At 31.4% G+C, this 24,073-nt stretch overlaps 3 protein-coding genes across 3 annotated transcripts; all 3 read left to right on the forward strand.

Annotated features, from left to right (window-relative positions):
* Positions 1-5,133: 5,133 nt before the first annotated feature.
* LOC134243948 (uncharacterized) lies at positions 5,134-13,535 on the forward strand. The gene is made up of 8 exons (XM_062726184.1): positions 5,134-5,332; positions 6,142-6,357; positions 6,507-6,737; positions 8,164-8,358; positions 8,578-8,784; positions 11,843-11,925; positions 12,868-12,921; positions 13,524-13,535. Exons 1-8 carry the CDS (start codon positions 5,329-5,331, stop codon positions 13,533-13,535), a joined length of 1,002 nt encoding a protein of 333 aa, XP_062582168.1. The 5' UTR covers positions 5,134-5,328.
* Positions 13,536-13,540: 5 nt separating this feature from the next.
* Positions 13,541-14,181, forward strand: LOC134243935 (uncharacterized). The gene is made up of 2 exons (XM_062726170.1): positions 13,541-13,772; positions 13,852-14,181. Exons 1-2 carry the CDS (start codon positions 13,547-13,549, stop codon positions 14,046-14,048), a joined length of 423 nt encoding a protein of 140 aa, XP_062582154.1. The 5' UTR covers positions 13,541-13,546; the 3' UTR covers positions 14,049-14,181.
* A 2,655-nt stretch (positions 14,182-16,836) lies between these two features.
* Positions 16,837-22,672, forward strand: LOC134243949 (uncharacterized). Its single transcript, XM_062726185.1, has 4 exons — positions 16,837-16,903; positions 20,536-20,580; positions 21,493-21,684; positions 22,443-22,672. The coding sequence occupies exons 1-4, from the start codon at positions 16,837-16,839 to the stop codon at positions 22,646-22,648; spliced, it is 510 nt and encodes a 169-aa protein (XP_062582169.1). The 3' UTR covers positions 22,649-22,672.
* The last annotated feature ends 1,401 nt before the right edge of the window (positions 22,673-24,073 follow it).

The following is a 24,073-nucleotide window of genomic DNA, read 5'->3' on the forward strand; positions in this document are numbered from 1 at the left end:
TGGGTGAGAGGACTTTCTATACTTCTCAAATGTATTCTCTGTGACGAGACCTATCATTGGATTCCAACTACTTGAACGTTTGGACCTTGATAAATTGGCTTATTTTTTAAAATGAACTTTAACCTTGTCCATAACTTTTGAACGGTTAAAGCTATAGCTTTCATACTTTACATAAGTAATTCTTGTAACAAGTCACTGTGGGACGCGGAGACAGGTCCTTCGGATGAGATCTTTCAAAACTGAAGGCCCATGTCACGACAGGTGCTAGCACGAAGAAGATCCCTTTCTGCTCAATGCCCTAAAAGCCGGGTCTAGGACAAAATTTGCGTCTCTCAATTGACAGGTGGTAACGTCTCCATATAGGTTAAAAATTCTCGAGAGGCACGTTAAATAATATACAACCAGTCGATCTTGTGACAAGGATACCAACAACTTTGACCCATTGACCTTAACCTAGGAGTTTGGCCTACTTTGGTCATAACTTTGGAACAGGTGGTCCTCAGACTTTCATATTTCAAAAGTGTATATCTTAGGAAAAGGCCTTACTTTGGTACTAACATTTGATTTGTATCTGAGAAAGTTTAAACATCGCTATGTTGCCATACGGAGACATCAATACAAGTGTTTCACAAGCATATTTTTTTTTTGAGGTCTCAGTTTTATTCTAGTCTTGTGAGTTTTGACAACAATTGGAAGTGACAAATGTATGGTCTGAAAATCCAAAATCGAAACCGAAAATTGTTTTAAATGATTGTTTGAGTGCATAATGCATCATTTTTGGGAGTTGAACTATGTTCAATCGCCCATGGTCATCACGCATTTAACATGCGCATTAATTTGTGTTGATTATATAGAGCCAATAGCGAGGCTACTGTGTCGGCCGATTTACTCCGATGATGTTCAACAGAAAACATCCATAAACATCCGCCACAAATAGTTCATGTCATTTTCTCCTGAATTAATCTAATTTTCAGAATGTAAGTAAATGTAATGATAAGATAATCTTATTTTGAATATTAGATTTTGATCGAAGTAAAACTAAATTACAAAGAACCTCGAAAGTTTTTCGTAATGGAACTCATTTTTAGTGTAGCGTCATACACTGAAAGAGATACGAACGACAACTCGACATACTGACGACAAGCGGTAAATTCAGTCCTCCCGACGGTCCCGAATTTTTAGCAATTTTTTTTTACCGGTGCACAGACTTTATTCAAACTTTTTATGAACATATTCTTGGTCAAAATGTCTTAAATTCATTAATGCATAAACATGGAAATATTCGTATTAATTACTAAATCAGCAGTATCACCTGCCAAAAGCGGTAAATCTAGTACTCTGTTATAAATGTTTAAACCAAAACCGGACGCCGATGTTTTCGTAAAATCGCGATTAAAAACAACAAAATGAAGTATATATATATATATATATATATATATATATATATATATATAATGAAATTAATTATTATTTATAAAGCACAATTTACAACAACTCTTAAACTAATATATATATATATATATATATATATATATATATATATATATATATATATATATATATATATATATATATATATATATATATATTAGTTTAAGAGTTGTTGTAAATTGTGCTTTATAAATAATAATTAATTTCATTAAAACATGTATTGGTTACAATCCTCTGTTAAAACTAATGTCAAAATAACTGTATCTCACTTCTATTCTCAATGACCGTGTAGAGTAGGGCAGCGCTGCGAGAATTCCATCGGCATCGAAAGCAAGATTTTAGACTTGCCTAGACAGCCGAGCGGTCTATTGCGCTGTTGCTGCACTGCTAGGAGACAGATTCGGTAGGTCGAGAGTTCAACCCCGGGCTGGGGCGGAAGTGGGTATCCATGTAAAAGTGAATTTCTTTGTGCTTTCTATATTAATATTTCTTCACTTAGGGCAGTTATGTTAGTTTAAGAGTTGCTGTAAATTGTGCTTTATATATATATATACAGTAAAACACGGTTATAGCGAAGTCCTGGGGACCTGTGAATTTACTTCGCTACATCCGTAATTCGTTATATCCGTATAAATAATTCGTATAACCATTATAGCGAATTCGCAAAATGCGTTGTTTACTTTAGGTTTTACGATGAAATGTGTTAGGGAAGCAAATATTATAAGTATATCTTCGAAAACTAAGGTTTTATTATGAATTGTATTCTATGTACAAATGCTAAAAGTAAATTAAATCAATTCAATTTTTCAATTTTTTTTATAATGTTGGAAAATTCGTTATAAAAGATATAAATTTCATTATATTTAATCTCAACGGGACTCAAAATCAGTTCGCTATATCCGTAAATTCGTTATATTAGAGTTCGCTATAACCGTAAAATTTTACAAAGATTTGTTAAGAATTTTGCCTGGGACCCTGAATAACTTTGCTATATCCGTGAATTCGCTATATCCGTGTTCGTACTAAACGTGTTTTACTGTATATCATATGTTGCCCGAATCCCAGTCTATAACTGTTTTGTTATACCCTTCACAGCTCACTTAAGATTGATCAATTTAAGCAATACACGCTTTATTATTAATTACTTTATATGGAAAATTATGGCTTCTTCAGTAAATATAACACATCAAGCTAAGAAAGAACAAAAATCAGTTATATATCTATTGTATCACAAAAATTATTTATCACAAAACATACTCTTCCCTTTTTCTTACATTGCTGTCAGCAACAACTCTTGTAGCTATTAACTTCGGCTATTTTTGTGTCGCCGATATTGAACGATGATTAATTACTTGATTGTGACGCAACAGACGAGTGACGTTGCGGTGTAACAATTCTTATGTAAGACCGGTCAATAGTGAAATTGTTAGACCGATGAAATAAACAGTTCTTTTGTTGGACTTTTAATAAGTAATATATAGAATGATATTTATAAGGGTATAACATATATATATATATATATATATATATATATATATATATATATATATATATATATATATATGTTATACCCTTATAAATATCATTCTATATATTACTTATTAAAAGTCCAACAAAAGAACTGTTTATACCCTTCACTGCTCACTTAAGATTGATCAATTTAAGCAATACACGCTATATTATTAATTACTTTATATGGAAAATTATGGCTTCTTCAAACTTTAGCAAAGCTCTTTGCAAAAAAAAAAAAAAAAAATATATATATATATATATATATATATATATATATATATATATATATATATATATATATATATATATATATATATATATATATATATATATATATATATATATATATATATATATATATATATATATATATATATATATATATATATATTTTTTTTTTTTTTTTGCAAAGAGCTTTGCTAAAGTTTGATAATTCAGTCTATTTCTGTTATTAATTTTCCGATGTTTACTTATCTGGTTTTTATAACTTTTTATGCCCCCGTAAACGAAGTATCGTGGGTATATAGTTTTGGTCGTGTCCGTCCGTCTGTTTGTCTGTCTGTCCGCAAAAACTTTAACCTTGCCCATAACTTTTGATTTAGTGGAGCTATGACTTTCATATTTCATATGCGTATTTCTTGTGACAAGACCTTTCTTTGGGTACCACCAAATTTGACCTTTTGACCTTGACCTTGGAGTTTGATCCACTTTTACATGAAAATTTTAAAATTTTACTTTAGCCATATCTTTTGAACAGTATATACCAGGACATTTATACTTCGCATATGTAATAATTGTTAAAAGACCTTTTACTGAATACCAAAAACTTTGACCCTTTGACCTTGACCTTGTAGATTTCCTTACTTGTGAAAAAACTTTAACCTTGGCTAAAACTTTTGTACGATAAAGGATGGGGCTTTCATACTTCATACATGTAATTCTTGTGAGAAGACCCTTTATTGGATACCAAGAACTTTGACCCTTTGACCTTGACCTTTGAGATTGACCTACTTTAAAAAAGCAAACCTTGAAAAAAATTTTAAAGAGCTAGGGCCAGTGCTTTCATACTTTACATGTTTGATTCCTATGACAAGACCTTTCTTTGGGTACCACCAAATTTGACCTTTTGACCTTGACCTTGGAGTTTGACCCACTTTTACATGAAAATTTTTTGAATCTTTACTTTGGCCATATTTTTTGAACAGTAGATACCAGGACATTTATACTTTACATGAATAATGTTTGTAAAAGACCTTTGACTGGATTACAACAACTTTGACCCTTTGACCTTGACCTTGTAGATTTCCTTACTTGTGAAAAAACTATAACCTTGGCCATAACTTTTGAACGGTAAGGGATAGGGCTATCACACTTCATACATGTAATTCTTGTGGGAAGACGCTTCATTGGATACTAAGAACTTTGACCCTTTGACCTTGACCTTTGGGATTGACCTACTTTAAAAAAGCAAACTTGACCATACCTTTTAAAGAGTTAGGGCTAGTGCTTTCATACTTTACATATTTGAGCATTATGACAAGGCCTTTCATTTGATAACAACAACTTTGACCCTTTGACCTTGGAGTTTGACCTACTTTTTAAGAAATTGAACGTTGACCATACCTTCTGAACGGTAAGGGCTACGGCTTTCATGCTCTACAAAAGTATTTTATGTGGCAAGACCTTTCATTTGATACTCATTACATTGACCTTGTGACCTTGACCTTGGAGATTTCTATAATTATTAAAAAAAAACTTTAACATTAGCTTATTTTCAAATTTCACAATTGTTTTCCAGTGAGAATAACCTACTTTTGGTACCAATTAATTAAATTTGCATTTAAGAAAAGCTCAGTCTTTGCTATGTTGCCATACGGGGGCATCAGTGTTTTACAAACACATCTTGTTTGTTTTGTTTCTGTGGGTTTTTTAAGGATCTGTGTTCATTTGATTTTGTTCTGAGTTTTTATATTATTTTTTTCCTATTTTTTCAAGAATAATTTTTTTCTTGATAAATCTGAAAGCAAATGCAAATGTATAACAGTAAATTAAAATAAGTAGCAATACGCAAAGGCCATTTGCAATATGAGGTTTTATGGTTGTTTGTATATATATTCTACATTCTCAATACTATTGTTTAGCAGTTTATTTACAAGTTTCAATTGTTTATTCATAAGATTTATCTTCAAAAATCAACACTGATAATGTTTTTCTAAATTTCTAAATGCAAAATTCCGACAAAATACGATAGCAATGCAAATAACAACACCTGATGATTTGTAATGCTAGAATTTACTCGCAACGGTACTGTATTTGCATATTGTAACAGCCACAAGAAGTTGTGATACAGTACATGGAATATCAAAATCTGGAAAAGAAACAAAAATGGGTAAGTTTTTCCCCACATCTTTTTTCATTTTTTTGAGCATAAACAGTCCATTGTTTGACTAAAAAATATACTTTTTTTTGCATTATATTTTTATGAGTGGAAAATGCACTATATCAATGTTATGTAAATGAAAAGGAAAAAAAGCACTTTTGGTGATTTTTAGCCGGGCTTGCTAAAAGCATAATATACAGATGTTGACTGGGTAGATGGCAACAGTCGACCGGTTGTACCCGAGTGCAAGCTGTTGCCCAAGGCCGTAGGCCGCGAGCAACAATTTGCACTCCATTCCAACAGATTGACTGTTTCCTAAGACTCATGTCAACAACTGTTTTGTTATACTATTTTGCCAACTGTAAAGATAACTGGGTTTAGCGCCATATGACGTCAACGGGCAACAGTCATTTTTAACAGTCAATTTTAACAGTTCCTGGACCGGCAGTCAGGGAAAACAGTCGAACTGTTATAGTAAAAAATTAAATAGGGAATATCTAGTAGGGGTATAACAATCTTGGCTGCAGGCATTGTAATCGACTGCCTTACTATATATAGCACAGTGTTAAAAGTAAAATAAAAAGGTTATTCAGATCCTGGTTTTCTTCAAATACCCAGAAGCATCTTTATCACCTTGACAGCGTTGATGTTGTGCAAAAAATGATTTAATTTTAAAGGATATTTCACGAAATCAGCAGAAATTTATTTTTGAATACATTTTAATCTTCATTATTTATAATATATGTCTTTCTTTACATTCCTTTAAGTTATATTACTGTGCATGAATACGAACTTTATTACTCTTCCAATTTTTGTAGGTGACGTGAACATCATGTATATAAGCAAATCCGATGAATGCAAAGTAATTATGACAAACTTTTTGACGTTGTTCAAGAAAAGAACCTATTTTGAAAAAATACCAAACAATGATGATGAAAGTATTGTTCTGACAAAACCATCAGTACTCGTATTTATCAATCGACCTACGCTTGCTCAAGAAGTTGAAGCAACACTCGGAAATCTTAAATCTAATGGTACAATCTTATTTTTAAATCTATTTTCTCCCAAATTTATTTAAATTTTTTCCTCTTTAAAACTTAAAACTTTTGATTAAATTTTACATTAGCTTCTTTTTTTTATTTTTGTTTATTTTTATGAAATAATGCCAATGTTTATAACCTAGGAAATTTTCTCATGATTTTCGTCGTGGCTTGTGAGACTGCGGATCAAGAAACTCCTATTCCTGCGTTTACTATGGATAGTAAAGTTTGTATGTGGGCTTTAGTTTGTGGCTGCAATGAGAACAAGTGTACAGAAACAGAGGAAAATATTCGTGCAAATATAATTCTGGACTGTTTTTTATCAATCATTCCTATTCCCAAACAGGCAATGATGGACGTGGATAAAGATGCCAGTACGTAAAAACTGCTGGATTTATATTTGGAGTTCTTTCAATGTACTTTATAATCTAACTCTTTATCCCTGTTCTTTTCCAGGTAATCAATTACAAATGACAAAAAATGTTAAAGAGGCATATCCGTCCGTTGATATTGAAAATATGAGTGAAGATAGCAAAGATGGTAAAGTGTCATATTTCTAATATTTCAAATACCAAATTTAAAGTTGGCATTTCGTAAACTATATGACCGTTATAATTGTTATGTTAGCAAATTTAACCAACAATTGGGTCATATTTTGACAAACTTTTTTATACCAATTCCTTGGCCTCGTTCTATGTTGTGAGTTTACCAAGGAAAATTCTGTTAACCTGATCAATCAAAGAACTCACGATGTATGTTACCGGTAAAAAGGGGGTGCTAACCCCTTCGTACATGTAGCACCTGAATTCAGTGGTCAGTGTTTCATGCCCTCTTCACATATTGTTAAACGAGAATATTTGGCGCATACTAATTTTAGCGCCTCTGGCGCAAGAGCCCCTGAACGCTAAAATTTATTTTGCGCTCAAGGATTTCAAAATATATTATTTTTTGTGTGTGTTCAAAGCTTTTACATAGAACATGTAAACCGGGAACGCACGATTACGTAATGTCGAAGGGTCGTTGGGTTTTATATACACACTAGCACTGTACATGGTTGGATCGATCGAGATAGTTCGTTCTGAAAATTATAATTTAATTAAACTTAAATTATTACCATGGTAGATTTTACTCCGCCAACCCTTATCATTAGCACCTCCAAAGTTTGGCTTCTTGGTGTGTCAATTATATATCGCCTCGAGATAAATAATGCAATCAAGCATGGCGATTGAGCTTGCAGACAATACCTGCATGATTATGATTACCCTTTATCCAAGTAACTTTCTTTCAATGCATGTATTGTTTTAATATGAATAAAATACATAAATACTCCACTTCTTTTATTCAAAATAAAATTATAATAATTTTTAATATTGTTCCACGTCTTTGTGATTGCAACACCACTTTAAAGTTGACGAGTGTTTACTTATATACGGGAGTGCTATTGTGTTTCCATGCTTGACTAACCAAAAAGTCAAATACGGATGAGATTTAAAAAACAAAACTCACATTTATATGTTTAAATGACAGGAGCAAGCGCTAAAATGTATTTGCGCAAATATATTCCCTCTTGCATTTGCGCTAAAATACCTTTTACAGTATTTGTACTGTTTATAGATTTGCTGATATCACTATTCATTATCTTCACATAGTACATTTCACCGTTACAGTACAATATGCAATTTTATTGACTCCAATTATGCCTGCTGGTTTTTATGTTCGAGAAAACCTTTAAAGAATAGGGGAAAAAATTAAATCGTTTAAGTATATATTATTATTATACAATTGTTTTTTTAATCGCAGATTATGTTCGGGTGATTTGCTGTGGAATTTCCAAGCATTATTACGAGCCTTTTGACAAATTTATGACAACTAAAATGGGGTTTTCTACTCGATTGGTAGATGAAAGCAAAAATTCAAATCGCACGCCTGTTGTTGGACTATGTGTCCAATACGACGATACCCAAAAAGACATAAAAGCTCTGGAAAAAAAAATTGGTATAGTGAAAAATTTTGTACTTAGTAGTTTCCTTTATGACAAAGACAAATCAAATAGAATACCTTGCCTAAAAGCATATCGATGAACATGTGAATATGAATATATTTGTCTTCCAGAAACATTTTACAATAACTAAGAAGTATTTAGTGATTTTATAACTAAATGGTGAAAACGTTGTAATATGCATTAAAAGCATATATTCGTTTTGTCGTTTTTAGTAGGTAGCCAGGCAACTCTTGTCATCATAATTGAGTGTGCTAAGAACGTACCACCCCCGACTACTCAGCTTTCCTTTAATGAAACGGTGTTTCCTAATCTTGTTCGTCTTCTGTACAGTATATCAGACCATGAGTTATACGACTGCAAGGAAGCAAGATATACAGTGGAATTATTAAAAATAATATGGAGTGACAATAGCATATTAGGTATTATTTTCAATTATGAAACACAATGAAAAATAATCCTAATATACGACTAAATTTGCTACAAAGCGTCTTCAGTTTATACCCAAAAATGAAGGCTTCATTTCAAGTGGAGGGGCCTAATGAGATGAATAAAGCAATTCTTCTAGGTCTTAATCAACTTTGCAAAATTACAGGAATTAAATTTAAGTAAAAATAAAGAACGAGGCTGTGTTACCCAAAAGGGTCACTGCAATTCATGAATTTAATTGTTATAAAGTTATAACGATCTTTAAAGCTGGAATACATGGTGAGCTTGTACCTAGCCCAAATTTTAAAGGACAGAAGGTGTAAAACTGTTGGAAATACAACATATTTAAAGGAGAATTTTGGGCAAGACTGCGCTCGGGGTAAACTTTTTGAAAAAAGGTACAGAACGCCGACCGTTTTCTTCTCTATTTACGGGTATTTACATGTCATTGACCTCATTGTGACTTGTTTAGTATTCCAATATCTCACGTGATTTGTAGACTCAGGTAACTTTTTGAATACAAAAAAATCAATAAAACACGTGGCTGTAGCTCCGATTGATAACATTGCATCAAAAAACGACCAACTTATACCGTTATATGTACATTTTCAGTTAATCAACATCGAATTCATTTTTCGGCTTAGTATTTTTTATAATGTAAAGGAAAATTAAATTGGACAAAATGTAATGATATTTTATTTATTATAGTCCTTGGATTTAGGGGGACGTTTGGAGGGTCAAAGAATTTCAAAGAGAATTAGTCCCAATTGTTCTAATACCATCATTCATCAAAGTGTTTTTACTGTAGAAATACCGTATAAGTAGAAATTTTAGCGAGGATTTAATTTTGGCATTATTAGCGAGGGTGCTGAGATCGCTTAAATTGAATATCGCAAAAAATTAATTGCGTTTTATTTGTAATAGCTTATTTAATGTGCATTTTAAAATCGCTAAAATTACATCTCGCTAAAAATGAATTACCAGTTTTTAAGGACAAATCGCTAAATTTGCGTCTCGCTAAAATTTCCACTTATACGGTATATGCACACAGGGTATAAAGTAGGTAGATGGTTTAACACTAGAATGATTTCTGGGACCCCCCTCCCCCCGAGAGAAAAAAAACAAGCAAACAAAAAAAAAAAAAGAAAAAAAAACGTTCACACATACAATTAATAAAATTGTTTTAGTAATAAAATACCCTGTATCACCACACGCAGCATCACAACAACAAAAACATTCTGTACACCATTATGTACTAAGTATTTACTGTACTGTTAAAAGTACGTAGAGAGAGAGAGAGAGAGAGAGAGATTTAATAAATTCGATACGGCACTAATTTTTTAGAAAATACAAAAGTTTTTTCTTTAATTGGATTTTATTCCGTTTTTATTTACAAACTTGTAGGCTTCCTTTATCAGTTTATCTTAAGTGTTAAATTTTCACCTACATTAGAAACGACTAAAATTGAGGGGAAAATCTGGATTTAGGGAGGGAGTACATGTACGCGCAAGATCACCCATCCCCCCCCCCAAAAAAAAAACAAAAAAAACAAAAAACAAAAAAAAAACCGATGAAAAGCTTGAGAAGTTCTTTGTGTTTACTTTTCATTTATATTTTGTGGCCGTAAAAAACTGGCTATTTATACATGTTTTCAATCGATCGATAAAATGCCCCGCCTACTCCGAATATTAATGTGACACAATTAAAACCCAACTCGGGCAAGCGCTACATTCCGGAATTAACATCCACTATAGGGCTTTTTTAATGACCTCAAATAAAACTAAAGCGCTGTTTTCAAAGAAATTTTTTGCAAGTAATGTACCACACTGATAACAAAATATCGGTTAGGTGTAAAATTATTAAGATTTGAGTTAATTAGATAAAGTTAAATTTCTCAAAAAAGGGGCCAAGGCACTATGCTTAAGTGGAAACATTCTTTGCTACAAAGCGTCTTCAAATTATACCCAAAAAATCAAAGCTTCATTTCAAGAGGAAGAGAGAAAATTAAGCTTTTAAACAAATCATAACCAATCTACTAAACCAGAAAAACGTATCAGCGCAAAAATATACCTGACATAGTGTCGATTCAAGTCTCTTTCAAATTATGTCGTTCAGTGGTAGGATAGTGGCAAACACAAGGAATCAAAGTGACAAATACATAGAAAAAGATGGGTTTTTTACATATGCCCACGTAAGACATCTTATGTCGAAAGTTAGTTTTTCAAATGCAAGTAAAACTCCAAGGTCAAGAGATCAAACATTTTATTACCAAAAGAAACGAATTGTGTCAATGGATAAACATGGTAAATATGAAAGCCCGAGCACCAACCATTCAAAAGACATTATCAAGTTAATGTTTTCTCAAAGTTGTCAAAATTCAAGGTCAAAGGGTAAAAATTAATGGTACGCAAAGGAACACCTTGCCATAAAAGTATACCTACTTAATACAAAAGTTCTTGGACCAACTGTAAAAATGTTATGAAAAGATTTTTTTTTCAAAAGTAGGTTAAACTCAATGGGTAAATGCATTTATGTAGGCCGAAAGAAAATTTGACACACACTTTTTTTTAAATAAATATAAGACACCAGAACCAGTAATTAAATATTTCTGGGTATTGATGTCTAGAAGTAAAAACGAATGTTAAAACTTGCAGTTATTTTGAACCTTTTTTCTCTACCCCCTCAAGCCTCGGGGAGGCACAGGCTATAAAAACCACACCTTTTCATTCTCTTCATGTAAAGACCTGAATTGTTTTAAAATCGGCTCAGCAGTTGCAGGGCAAATTCTCAAAATAATCAAAGTTTACTCCTGATGTTCAGACACTAGGTTAAGATTACAGGTTATCAATACACAAACACCAAATCGACAATACAATACGCTCCACATATTGCAACGCAAAATAGGAGAGAGATCCTCTATTCATTTTCTTTAAAAGACATAACAAGAACAACAAATCTACATTGTATATTGCATATGAAAAAGTAGAGAAAAAAGTCAAACCTTGGATGTGATTCAATGCTGTTTTTTTCATAAACTGCAATTTATTGCAGGTTCAGAAAGTCCAGGAAAGTCAAAGGGAAAAGGCATAACCAGAAAAGCTAGCAATTGTAGGTATATTTGCAGTATTTCAAAAGTTTGGAAACTTTGTTTGAATTTTTAATGTGAATCATGTCGTTTATAGTTTTTTTTTTTTTTTGGCAAAACTGAAGGTAATTTTAGATTTAACTAATGTCATATTTGACAAACGTGTTAAAATCTTATGGTCTATGCTAAGATTTTTCTTGCATTTTATTTTCCCTGGGTACAATATAATATACGTGTATATTGTTATAACTTTAGCATATTAACTTTGAATCACTTTAATTTAATTTAAAAATCAACGCAATCTTTTATTTGTAATTCATTAGTTTTATGGAACTGCTTTTCAATATATCAATATCAGTTTGCTTTCAAAAAGCAATTTGTTTTTAACAAACATAAGATTTTTTGTTACGGTTTCGACGTCCCGCAACGTGAAGATTGGCTCCTTACTCCGACTCTAAAGCAGACGCTCTCATCACTGCACCACGAGGACGACTGAACATAAGATTGCATCACAAAATAGCGACAGTTTTTTGAAATTCTGGTTGACGTTCTACATGTACAATTCCAAATTACAGAATATTGAAATTCCAGAAACATTTTTTTCGCAATTACGTTCTTGTGCAAATTTTGGTGCAAACTATTTTTCCCATATAAATGTAATGTTTTACAAGAAACCTTTTTGCTGAAATCAAAATTTGTTAGTATTTTGTAAATCAATAGCGTGAGATTTTTTTTTTATTTTAAAAAAGTCTTGTTAATCATAATAATCAAAAAACATTATAATTGATATAATTTCAAATTCAAATTGGTTGTGTTAAAGATTTGAAATTTTCTAAGGAAACCAAAGAAGAAAGTATTTAAGTACATACTTAACTATAATACAAGGTACTTTTTGCAAAGTATTAAAATTTCAATTATATGGTAAAATTCTGTAATGGTACGTTATACATATTTTTCTATTCTGTTGAAGATTATTTTCTTTCCGTTTCAGTTTTCAGACGAGCACTTTCTTTACAACAAAATTCCAAAACAGTTCAGAATCCAGGTATTAATTACCGTTTGTTTATCAAAAGCAATGGTTAGATTTCATCAGCAAGAACAAAACTTTTATAAAGGAAAAATAAATTCATCATGAAGAAATATTTTTTTGGTTTATTTGAAGCTTAAGTTTGCTTTTATGAGGCATTGAGTGATGATAGATTTGTGTTGCGTATGCTCATAACACAATTTAGATCATCAAGAAAAAAGAGTGTCTTAATATCATTTACAAATATTGAGTGTGTTCTTAGAAAAACAAAGGATATTTTATTTAACAAGCATTATTATAGAGCATTTAAGACAGACTATCCAAAGTACAATACATTGTAAGTAACATTATCTACATAGTTGGCTTTAATTATAAAAATAATATGTTTAACTTTACAATAGTACACCAGGAATTCATAAATATATTAATTCTCTTGATCCTTCATAAAATGTCTCTTGTTTTAAGAGCTATATTTATTTGCTAATGCTTTTAAGACATTATATCTGAATAGAGACAAAAAATAAACTATCAATCTATGATCACTTGTAATGTATGTTTGGCAACATTCATAAATTCATTTTCTTTAACATATGCTTAATAATGATTTTTTTTCCTTACAGAGCCTCAGATGAGTGAAGGCTTTATGAGAGTAGATTCCAGAGATATTGCTATTCTTTGCTCTCGTAAAATTGAAGTTTGCAAGAAAATATTCATGAATATCAAAAGTCAATGTTCTATCCAGAGAGACATTCCATGGATTTCTAAAGTAGAAGAAGCCAATAAAGCTACCAAAATTATTTTGGTTTGTTTGAAAATTTCACGCTTATCAGATGACATAGCAGACGCAGCCAAAACTGCTGGCTTTTCAGGTATTTGTAATTCATATTTCCCATTATCATTGACATATCGAAAAAAAAGGTAAGAGTTTAAATTAATTTTTGTTTACAGCTGATCAGAAGTTTTTCCTTGTCATAATACATACCACAGAGCCTGGTGTTGATCCAGACATTTCAGTTCCAATGCAAGATGAAAGAATATTAGATGTTGCCAACATACTATACAGTGAAAATGTTGGATGTTATGACTGTCAGCAGAACAATGTTGCAAAGTCAAAAATCAGTTCTTGGTTTACAGAAACCAAGTAACCATTATAACTTTTAGTACTGACGCTTATATAGAAGAACTATTCGATGAATTATTTTGAAAACATATGAAAATTGTTTTGCTTACTTTTATTAAGGTCAAGAATTATTATGCTTGTGTACATGGATTACAAAATTCATAGATTTAAAATAAACGTTCTGAATCTTCCCTCTTCATATCAAAAAGAGATAGGTTAAGAGAAAGTAAAGTATACAAAAAGAAACCAAGGTATATGTATTTCAAGCTAAAAGCACAAAAATGTCATCTTTAAAAATGATTTAAAAAGAATATCAGAAACAAATCATTACACTACAAAATTATTTGATTGTTGTAGTTCTTTCTATACATCCAGGTATTAAAAACAAAGCTTTGAAAGCGGAATATTGAAGGTAATTAAATCTGAGCAATAAAATTAAAAGAAAAAAATACAAAAAATATACATGTATATACTTACTATAAGTTTCATATCAGGGTTCGAAAGCATCATAATGAAGTTTTACACTGATACTAATTAACACCTAAATACAGCTAGAATTTGAGCGTGAGGAAGATCGATGTTGCTATGCCTTTCATTCTTTAAATTATCTCATATATAGTTTGATCTTGAATACTGTTCGATATCTCCATACGTTTCATATGTTTAATTACGTAAATATCACTCAATATTTTTGATTACACAACGTACAGGCCATATACAATGAGTGACAACTCTATAATTTTCATTAAATTAGCATGATAGCCAGCGTAAGTTACACTTAAATAACTTACCAAGTAACAATCTTAATAACAGTCCACATTTACGATCGGAAATACTTTCCAGTACTTAATGGCTCGTTCTCCAGTGTAATGCGGAATGAATCTATTTAACCCATCCTGTATAAGGGCAATAAAGGAAAAACAAATTTGTTTTTTCTCTTTTTATGCCCCTGTAATCAAATTTTTGCCCTGTCAGTACGTCTATCTGTTTGTTTGTCTGTCTGTTTATTATTGTCTGTTTTTTTTTTTTTTTTTTGTTGTCTGCGGAAGTATTAATCTTGCCAATAACTTTTGAGTGCTTGGGAATATAAATATCAAATTTCTCAAGTTTATTCCTAGTGACAAGGCCTTTCTTCCACATTGACCTTGAAGTTTGACCTACTTTTACAAAAAAAATAACATTTAGCCATGACTTTGAACAATTGGTGTTAGTGCTCTCATACTTCATATGTGTATTTCTTGTGTCAAGACCTATCAATGGGTATAATTTTTTTTTTTTACATTTTGACCTTGAACATAGAGTTTGACATACTTTGAAAAAATTACAATGGTCATAACTTTTGAACATGTAGTTATGGCATTCATATTTCACCTATGTATTCTTTGTAAGTAGTCCTTTCTTTTAATACCAACATTTTCATCTTTGGACCATGGAGTTTGGGTTGCATTTGAGAGACTTCCACCATCGCCATAAGATGCAATACGAATGCATGAGTGTTTCAGAAAAAAAACATCTTGATTTTGTATATTTTAACCATCCATTTATTATTATTTATGATTACCGAAGATACACAATACCTTTAAAATAAATATCACTAGTAATATGACATTATAATGAATATCGTAAAATATCAAAGTCTGAACATATTATGAACAAACTGACATTTTAAAAAAAACGGAATGCAACCAAAGGTATTTTACCTGAATAAAATCAACAAGAGACAAACTAGCATTTATATCCCCGTAAAAAATTCTGAATTACGTACTATATCAGCTACTCCCTTCGAATTTGCAACAATTACTTAAAGAAATATTGATTTGAATTGATATTTGAATTGATATTTAAATAAAGTATGTCTTCCTAGACTCTTTATTATTCACTCACATTAAAAATCATTTTGTCTTAATTAATTATATTAAAGTACTCCTTTATCATATTTTCCGACGGCGAATTTGATAAACAGTTGACATCCTTCTGTTAATGTTTGTCTGTCATCTTTTGTTGTGTGTCTGGCGTTGTCTTTAAAATTTTAAAAATCTAAGCTTACTCTCCGGAACCGTTGAACAAATTTCAACCATAGCATTTAACATCTATGAACACAAAATGAAAATTTTATAGTCTTGATTGGTGGGAAAAGACAATCAAATAATGCAATCTTCGAAAATCTTTCCAATTCTTGGACATGGGGCAGTTGAACTATTTTCAGGACTGGTGAAAAGCTTTTCCTCTCCCACAGATGTAGTAGATAAACTAGTGCTAGCTATGAGAAGCAAGGCTTTATTTTGGAAAATCGTAAATCTTGTTGCCACAGACTCGGGAGTACTGTCGGGAACTCTGTGGAAAACGTGGTTTTTTTCTTTGAAGACCTTATTAATTTTCTGTTCTTGGGTATTAAACAAATAAACAAAGTGCATGTTCATGATGAGCAATTAAAGGTTCCTATAAGGTAATATTAAACTTATTAGCGCCTGTGCTATGGGTTCTTCTAGATCTGTAAGCGCAGTAGGTTAGAAGATTGGTGTTTGTGGGGGTTGATTTAATAGCTAAAAGCACATTGTCGATTAAATCCTTCTCCTTTGTTAATTTATATTAAACAAACTAAGTACATAGTACGTAGTGGGCCCTGTGATTATATGATGTTCGTAATAGCTCTTGCACCTCTTGCAGAATACACAATTTAGCCTGTTCTTTTTTTCCTTTCAGCTTTTATTCTGGTAAATTTAATAAATGCACAAATTACCATATTTTAAAGAATCATTGTGATGCCCAAAATCTTCAGATATTGCATGCGTATTTTTTTGACGATCATACGAATGGCAACCGAAAATGGTGTCAACTGCTTTCAGGCGATCGCATATTGGCTGCAACCATGCATTTCAGGTAATGTCTTCCTTCATACGATGCAACAATATATTAAAAGTTAAACAAAAGATGTAGAACGTCCGCAATTCGATTGTTTAAAACATGTTTTGTAAATCAAGTAATTTTTACAACACCTTATTTTGGCAAGTCTTTTACTCTTGATAAATGGAAGAATTTTTATGAATTGTGCTTATTTCTCTGTATAATCTTACAGAATGCTATTATATGCGAGAAAGAAACTTTCGCAAGCACACTGTCCCTCTTTATTCAAGTTCTTGCGAATAAAATATTGATTTACAGTATTCTCCAAATGAAAGCATTTCAACATAGATTATCATGAGCTCTCATTTGTAACACATTTTTATCGGTTTATAGGATGGGGGCATTTTCAAAATTTTTTACACCATTGTTGTGTATTTTTATCTTAAAATCATTAGAAAAAATCACTTTAATTAGGAAATTTGTAGAATAAAATGAAATTTGTGGAGGTCACGAACAGCTCAAAAGTCCATTAAACATTACACGATACCCGAGTTTCGTTGCCAATTCAAGACTCTTGTTTATGCATTCAAAACACTCGACGGACAAGCTCCAACATATGTTAGCTAACTAATCGAGCCGTACACATCTTCACGTACCCTACGCTCAGAATCAGCAAATCTGCAAGGACTGTGACTTATGGGAATAGACGATTTGACAAAGCGGCGTCCTTTTTATGAACTATCTGCCTTTGTATTTAAGAAAGTGTGACTCAATTGGAATTTTTAAGAAAAGCTTTAAACCTTACTTTTTAAAAAGGCATATGACTTATAAATTGTGCATCTAAGCCTTTTATTATATTTTGGACACAATATTTTAAATTTTTATCATCATTTTAGTACTTTTATGGACTTGGACACTTTAAATATTTATCTTATAATATTCGAATATGACTGCTGTGAATTTTTAAGTTTTCTTTGTTTTACATACAATGCTTGTACAGCATCTTAGAGTTTTAATATATAGGGTGTTTATAAATGTTTAATAATAATAATAATAAAAAATAATAATAATAATAATACCCCGTATGAGAGGAGCAAACGCAAACACGGACTTCCAAAACATCAGAGATGAGATCAGGTACCATGTAGGAGAGAACATCCCCTGCCTTTCTCGGACCTTTAACATGATATTTAAAAGTAAAACAAAAAAACAAGTATCACCTTAAATTTTAACCCTATCCCACTGAATTAGTTACAAAATCATACATGAAAAGTCCTACATGAGGAGGGGAAAGCCTTTCTTTTTTTTACGGTGTGTAAAGAAGACAATGAAAGGAAAAACTTCTAAACTTATGCTTCAGAATAATGAACGTTTGGAGTTATATGATAATAATCGTAAAGATATGTTTACATTCTATTCGTCAAGTACTCGTAATTACCTGGGGCCAGTTTCACAAAGCCTACTTGGGACTAAGTTATTTCTTCGGAAAGAACTTTTTCCTAAGTTCATTACTTATCTGTTTCACTAACCTCGTCTTATCTTAGGATGTTCCTAAGTTATGTCGTAACTTTAGGACAAATTGATGACTTAAGAAGAAACTAAGTATAGATAGTTTTCGATTGACCTAAATTTAGCGAAAGTTACCTCCCGTTGGCCGCCATACTGGAGGTCCAAATGCTCATATTCCTTCATGTTCAACCAATTTAAAAATTTTTTTATTTGCGATTTTGAATTAGGAATCATTATTTTTCTGAAGTATATAAATTTTTGAAAGCCTCCTTTATTTAAAAAAAATATATATTTAATAAAGATTTCCCACCAAATATTTATGCTATATTTTCTTAAACTTGGTAAGACAAAGAGGAAAACTCTCCGAGTCGACCTCCAATATGGCGACCAACGGGAGGTAACTTTAGGTCAATCGAAAACTATCTATTGCGGATGCATATCTAAGATTTCTTATGCACAGAGAGAATGTGTTTGGGGACAGAAATTCCAATGGACTACAAGTGTATGGATGATTGTGATCCTTCGAGGTTAAAACTGCTTTACTTTGCATGGAATTACTAGGATTTCAATAATTGGTAAAAATGTGTCAAAATTAGTCCAAGGTATATGAAAATGTCCTTCCACAAAAGTGGAGCTGGCGAAATAGATGGTACACATGCTAGAATAATCCACCATCATTTAAAGAGCACGCCTTTGTAAACCAAAAAAAAGCACACAATTTGATCTATAATTATACATGCATGTATACATTGTGTTTTTATCTACATGTAAATGTAAATTTATTTATATATTACTGGTATTTTAATCGATATTAAATAAGAATTTGAAAAATGATACTCATTATTTTAGATAAATGGAAACACTTCTTCACTTTCGATAAGTGCATAATTCTTGATTTATGGTTGCATCTAATCTCCTCTAGGACGTTATTATTGACACAGTTTTGTTTTCTATAGTATTTTATACATCGGTAAAATAATTATTACCCCCCCCCTTCCCGTGCTCCTCAAGTTCCTACGGCCATGATATTACAACCAGTTTTCATCTCCGCTGAATACAATGTATAAGCTATGCATGGGACTTCAATAAATTTCGTTTTTTAACTTCTTCTTTTAGTATTCTCATATATGTATTCGCGAACTTGGGATTTTTTCTGGCATGGCACTATTATTTTATATATGTGAGAAAGCTTCACACAGCACGAACAACAAACGTGGAGTAGTCTTTAGCAAAAACTTTTTTAAAAAAATGCTCTCACATGTGTTCGATACGAAGCAATCATTTTAATTTGAATTTTATTTAATAATTGACAAGTGGAAAAGTTTAGTAAAAAAAAAAACCCACCAGGGATCGATACCTGCTTATAAAGAGCAAAATAAAGTAAATGTATTTATAACACGAAGAACAATGTTTTTAAAAAAATTACAAATATCGTGTGCCCGGAAGGGAAGAGGTCTTGAAAGGGTTTGTCTGTGAATGCTTAGTTCTAGCAACAAACTTTGCAAAGTTAAAACATACTTTTGTCCAAGTCCCTTGAAAGTAGGGGTTATCCCCAATCCTCCAACCCCTCCCTTTTTGAATCTAAAAATATCAACCATTCTGACATAATGAGAGTTGTAGACAGAGCAGAGAAGTTATTTCATTTGTCCGTTAAAGGGACAACTTAAGAAATGACTTAGGAAAAATTTAAGATAAGATTGTTTTGTGAAACAGCTGTTACAAATCTTAGGAACTTCCTAAGTTGTAACTTAGGCATATCTTAAGTTTTGTCTTACGACATATCTCAGGAAACGTTTGTGAAACAGGCCCCTGGTCTTAAAATATGAAACCTATTAAAGTACATGGGTAAATGTTGTATTTATCAAGACATATGACGAAACTTGTTTTTGGTCTTTTTTTCTTTTGTTGTATTTGTAGTTTCTAAAAAGAACCATATCATAAATTCATCCTAGTTAACAAAATTAATATTTAAAGATGATTTTCAGTTAATACTTCCAATAAGAAACAAGAGTGAAACATGATAGCTTTTTTACTTTATCAATGACATTGAAATTTAATACTGGCAAGGTTTTGTCATGTTCTTTGCTCACAAACAGTGCCAACTAATTGTCTTTTAAAAACAATTTTCATTTATTTGTTTTTCTGCTCCATATTTCCAGACGATGCTGAAAGCGGTCGCCTTCTTGCATATTCAGAAATAAATGGTAGGTGAAAGTAACTGCGCTGACATTGTACTTAGCTTTATAAAAAAAATCAATTGTTTTGAACCATTTATTCTGAGACTTATGTCATTTCTTTCAATCATATGCTCGGAATAGTTTCACGGGTTACATAAGCTATCCATTATAATACTTACCCTTTGGTAAGACCCAAACCAAGTACCACTTTAGGCACTTTGTCGGGCAGACACCAGCACGATAAAAATCGACCAAATCTCAATGTTCAAGAGTGTCGAGTAAAGGTCTTAATTTTAAGCTCTTTGTCGGTGAATGATGACGTCTCTATATAAATGAAAAAAATCTGAATTGGGACGTTAAAAATAAACAAACAATCAATTCATCAAGCAAAGGGCACGAATTTTAAACCTGAACATTTACTGGACAAAAAATATAAAGAAATGTGCTATTACTGAAAGATATATGCATTTTTCGAAGTAGAGAAATTAAAACTGAATTTAGTTTGAGGCTGAGTAGTTTTTGTTTGAAATTCTACATATTTGAGCATAATATCGAAACTTTTGACAAGAACTCTTGTTAATACATTCTTTCTCCCAAATCTTCGAATCTCTTCGAAGTTTTATTTTTATCAACACTCTTTAATTTTATCTCATACCTCGTATATTATGGGACACCCTGTATAAATAAAATTTCGATAAATATATTTTGTTTACTACTAATGTAACTGGAAGTTATACATACATGTATCTATGGCAATTTTTTTTATCAAATAAATGGGTAAAAAATACTTCCTTTATTTTGTTCAATCAGTTATTGAAGGAATATCTTAAGTTTCTATAACACAGATATCTGTACGTATATTCTATGCATCATAACTTTTATCAGGACTGAAATATTAATCAAAATTATTTCTATATCTAGAATAATTTTATTTTCCAGTAACAGCAGTTTCTCACCAGGCGTTTTGTAGAGAAATCCTGGATTCTTTTCTAAACAAATACTTGTTCCAACAGCAAAACATAAATTGGCATGACGGGAACGTGGTTAGTGGACCATCAATTGTCGTTTGCCCAAAACTCTCAAGACTTACAGACGATATTAAAGCTACTCTAGGTGCTCTCGATATTAAAGGTAATATGAATTAAGCTATGTCTTTTGTTATAACACCTGGCACCAAGACCATGAACTGACAAAAGACTTAAGTCAAAATTTCAAATCAGTGTAACTTTTTAAATGAATTTCAAAATGAAACAAGATTTTCAAGCTATGTTTGTGTTAAAATATTTCACAAACTTGCAAGTTTTTAAGTTTTTTCGTTAAATACTTATGAAAATATTAAAAATCTTAATTTTGACTAAGTCTATTCACAGTTAATGGTCTTGGAGCCAGATTGACTATGTTGAACAAGGCGTGCAGAGTACCTATAGCTCAGATAAATAATAATAATTTCACTTTGTAAATTTTGTATTTAAACTTCTTAAATTCTCATTATTGAAATTCATGAAATTGTGAGAATCATTTTTTTAAGGAAAGATTTAAAAATAACAAAAACAATCTTTAGTTTCATTTTCCTTTAAGAATATCACACTAACCATTACCCTACAATTTAAGTAATAATTATGGCATGTTAAATTGCATTTCTTATAATTGAAAAGATCTGATGGCAATCATTGCACATACCTGTATCCTAAATAGCTAATAAGCTTATCATAGATAAATTTTGCAATTATTCAGTACTCATGAAATTTAGGTCATAGGTGATGTGAAAGGTCACACACTAACTGGTACCTGTACGTATAAGACAGGAAAAAAAAACTTTTTCGTCGTTGTTTTTTCTTTATAGCTTTTAAAAATAGATTCTGCTTATTCATTGACTTTTTTATTTACAGGAAAACCAAAAATAATGCTTGTTGTTATCCATTCTTGTGAAGATGGTGTTGTACCAGAAAACTTGTTGACAAATCGACCGGATGACAGAATCTCAGATTTCACTAACATTCTTTACAGTGAATCCAAGAATTCCTGTTATGATAGCTTTACTAACAGTGTTGCTGCTCATGACATTCGAAGATTTATAAAATACCATTTTAATTGAAATTTAAAATGGTTCTAGCTTAAAAAGAAAACTCATCTCATCTCATCTTTCATCTCAAAAATACGTATTGCGGATTGATAACTAACAGTTAATATCAAGGAACAAGGATATCTATGTTCACTACTTGTATCACAAACCTTTTTTCAGTCATCTCAACATATTTTTTAGTTTTATTTACATTTGAATAACGTGGATTATGTTGGCATAATGTATAAGCATTTTGCCAGTTCTATAATTACACAAAATGTCCGCAAGTTTTTTCATATTTATAAAAAAAAAATCACTGAAATTAAATATTTGAACACAAGAAAAAAAATCGTATCTATTATTATATCACAAACGTTAGTGATGGAGAGAACGATCACAGCTCGATCTACCAAGCCCCCCATCTCTAATCCTAATAAAAAAATTATTTCTGTGAAAGAGAAACTTAAGGTATTCTACTCTATAGTATACAGTTATGGAATGGATACGAGGGAAATAGCAAATGTGGTTCCCCGAGGGAGGAAACTATTTCCCGAGGCGGCGAAGCCGCCGAAGGATATAGTTTCCTGCCGAGGGGAACCATAAGTTTGCTATTTCCCGAGTTCCCATTCCATAACTGTTTTATTATACCGAAACAATCATAGGCGATTTAATTTTTTTTTTTACCAGGTATTCCGACATTTGAAAAAAACACTGTAGAGGCATAATTACAAATGTATGCGGTTTAACACATTGTATGATAAGTAATACATCGTGTCCTAAAACAATGAAGTTATTTTTTAAAAGTATTTTCACTGACATTTCGAAGAATAACCGATTTCATCATTTTGCTAGAATTCAAGTATGATTTTGACATCGCATGTCGAAATGTTTTGACGTCATAGTTAAATTGCTAATAACATGACGTCACAGACTCGAGATTCCTTGAACGCTCTGCCCACTGAACACTTTGATTGGTTGAAATTACTATTAATATTCATGAGGGAGTATATTATTATTAAGCTCAGTTTTTATAGGGAGTAGTCTTCAGATGAGGGATGTAGTCTTTTCTCGGGGAAATAGACAGTTTTATTGTATAAAGGAGGATCTCTACACCTGTTAAGTATGACTGATTTTTGTTGCATGCATTTGTTTCTAATAATAGGCCCCATATCCGATAAAATAAGGTTCCAAAGTACTTCGATTTATTTTTTAGAAATATTTGAAATATTTTATTTATTTTGTTAAAACCCCTTCTATCTATATTTGTAAAAGCTTAGTGCTTTAAATTTCTCTGCAAAGTTTAATGTTATAAAATATTGAAATAATAACCAACAAAGTTAAAAATAAAATCAACATAATTTTTATTTAAATCTACAAAAATAGAAAAAGAAAAACTAAAACAGCATTTTCTTGAGAATAGCTGGTTGGATCCTCTTCAATATCTGAAAAGATATATAA

The sequence above is a fragment of the Saccostrea cucullata genome, unplaced genomic scaffold, assembly GCF_032062105.1.
Source record: "Saccostrea cucullata isolate Sc308-1 unplaced genomic scaffold, CSIRO_AGI_Scuc_v1 ctg79, whole genome shotgun sequence".
In the NCBI taxonomy this organism is placed as follows: domain Eukaryota; kingdom Metazoa; phylum Mollusca; class Bivalvia; order Ostreida; family Ostreidae; genus Saccostrea; species Saccostrea cuccullata.

Excerpts from the sequence above, each read along its gene's own strand:
- LOC134243948 (XM_062726184.1), top strand. Across the intron at positions 6,358-6,506 it reads CGGAAATCTTAAATCTAATG|GAAATTTTCTCATGATTTTC; the intron begins GTACAATCTTAT and ends TTTATAACCTAG. Across the intron at positions 6,738-8,163 it reads GGACGTGGATAAAGATGCCA|ATTATGTTCGGGTGATTTGC; the intron begins GTACGTAAAAAC and ends TTTTAATCGCAG.
- LOC134243935 (XM_062726170.1), top strand. The coding sequence starts at position 13,547 with ATGAGAGTAGATTCCAGAGATATTGCTATTCTTTGCTCTCGTAAAATT. Across the intron at positions 13,773-13,851 it reads CAAAACTGCTGGCTTTTCAG|CTGATCAGAAGTTTTTCCTT; the intron begins GTATTTGTAATT and ends TTTTGTTTACAG.
- LOC134243949 (XM_062726185.1), top strand. The coding sequence starts at position 16,837 with ATGGCAACCGAAAATGGTGTCAACTGCTTTCAGGCGATCGCATATTGG. Across the intron at positions 16,904-20,535 it reads GCTGCAACCATGCATTTCAG|ACGATGCTGAAAGCGGTCGC; the intron begins GTAATGTCTTCC and ends CCATATTTCCAG. Across the intron at positions 21,685-22,442 it reads AGGTGCTCTCGATATTAAAG|GAAAACCAAAAATAATGCTT; the intron begins GTAATATGAATT and ends TTTTATTTACAG.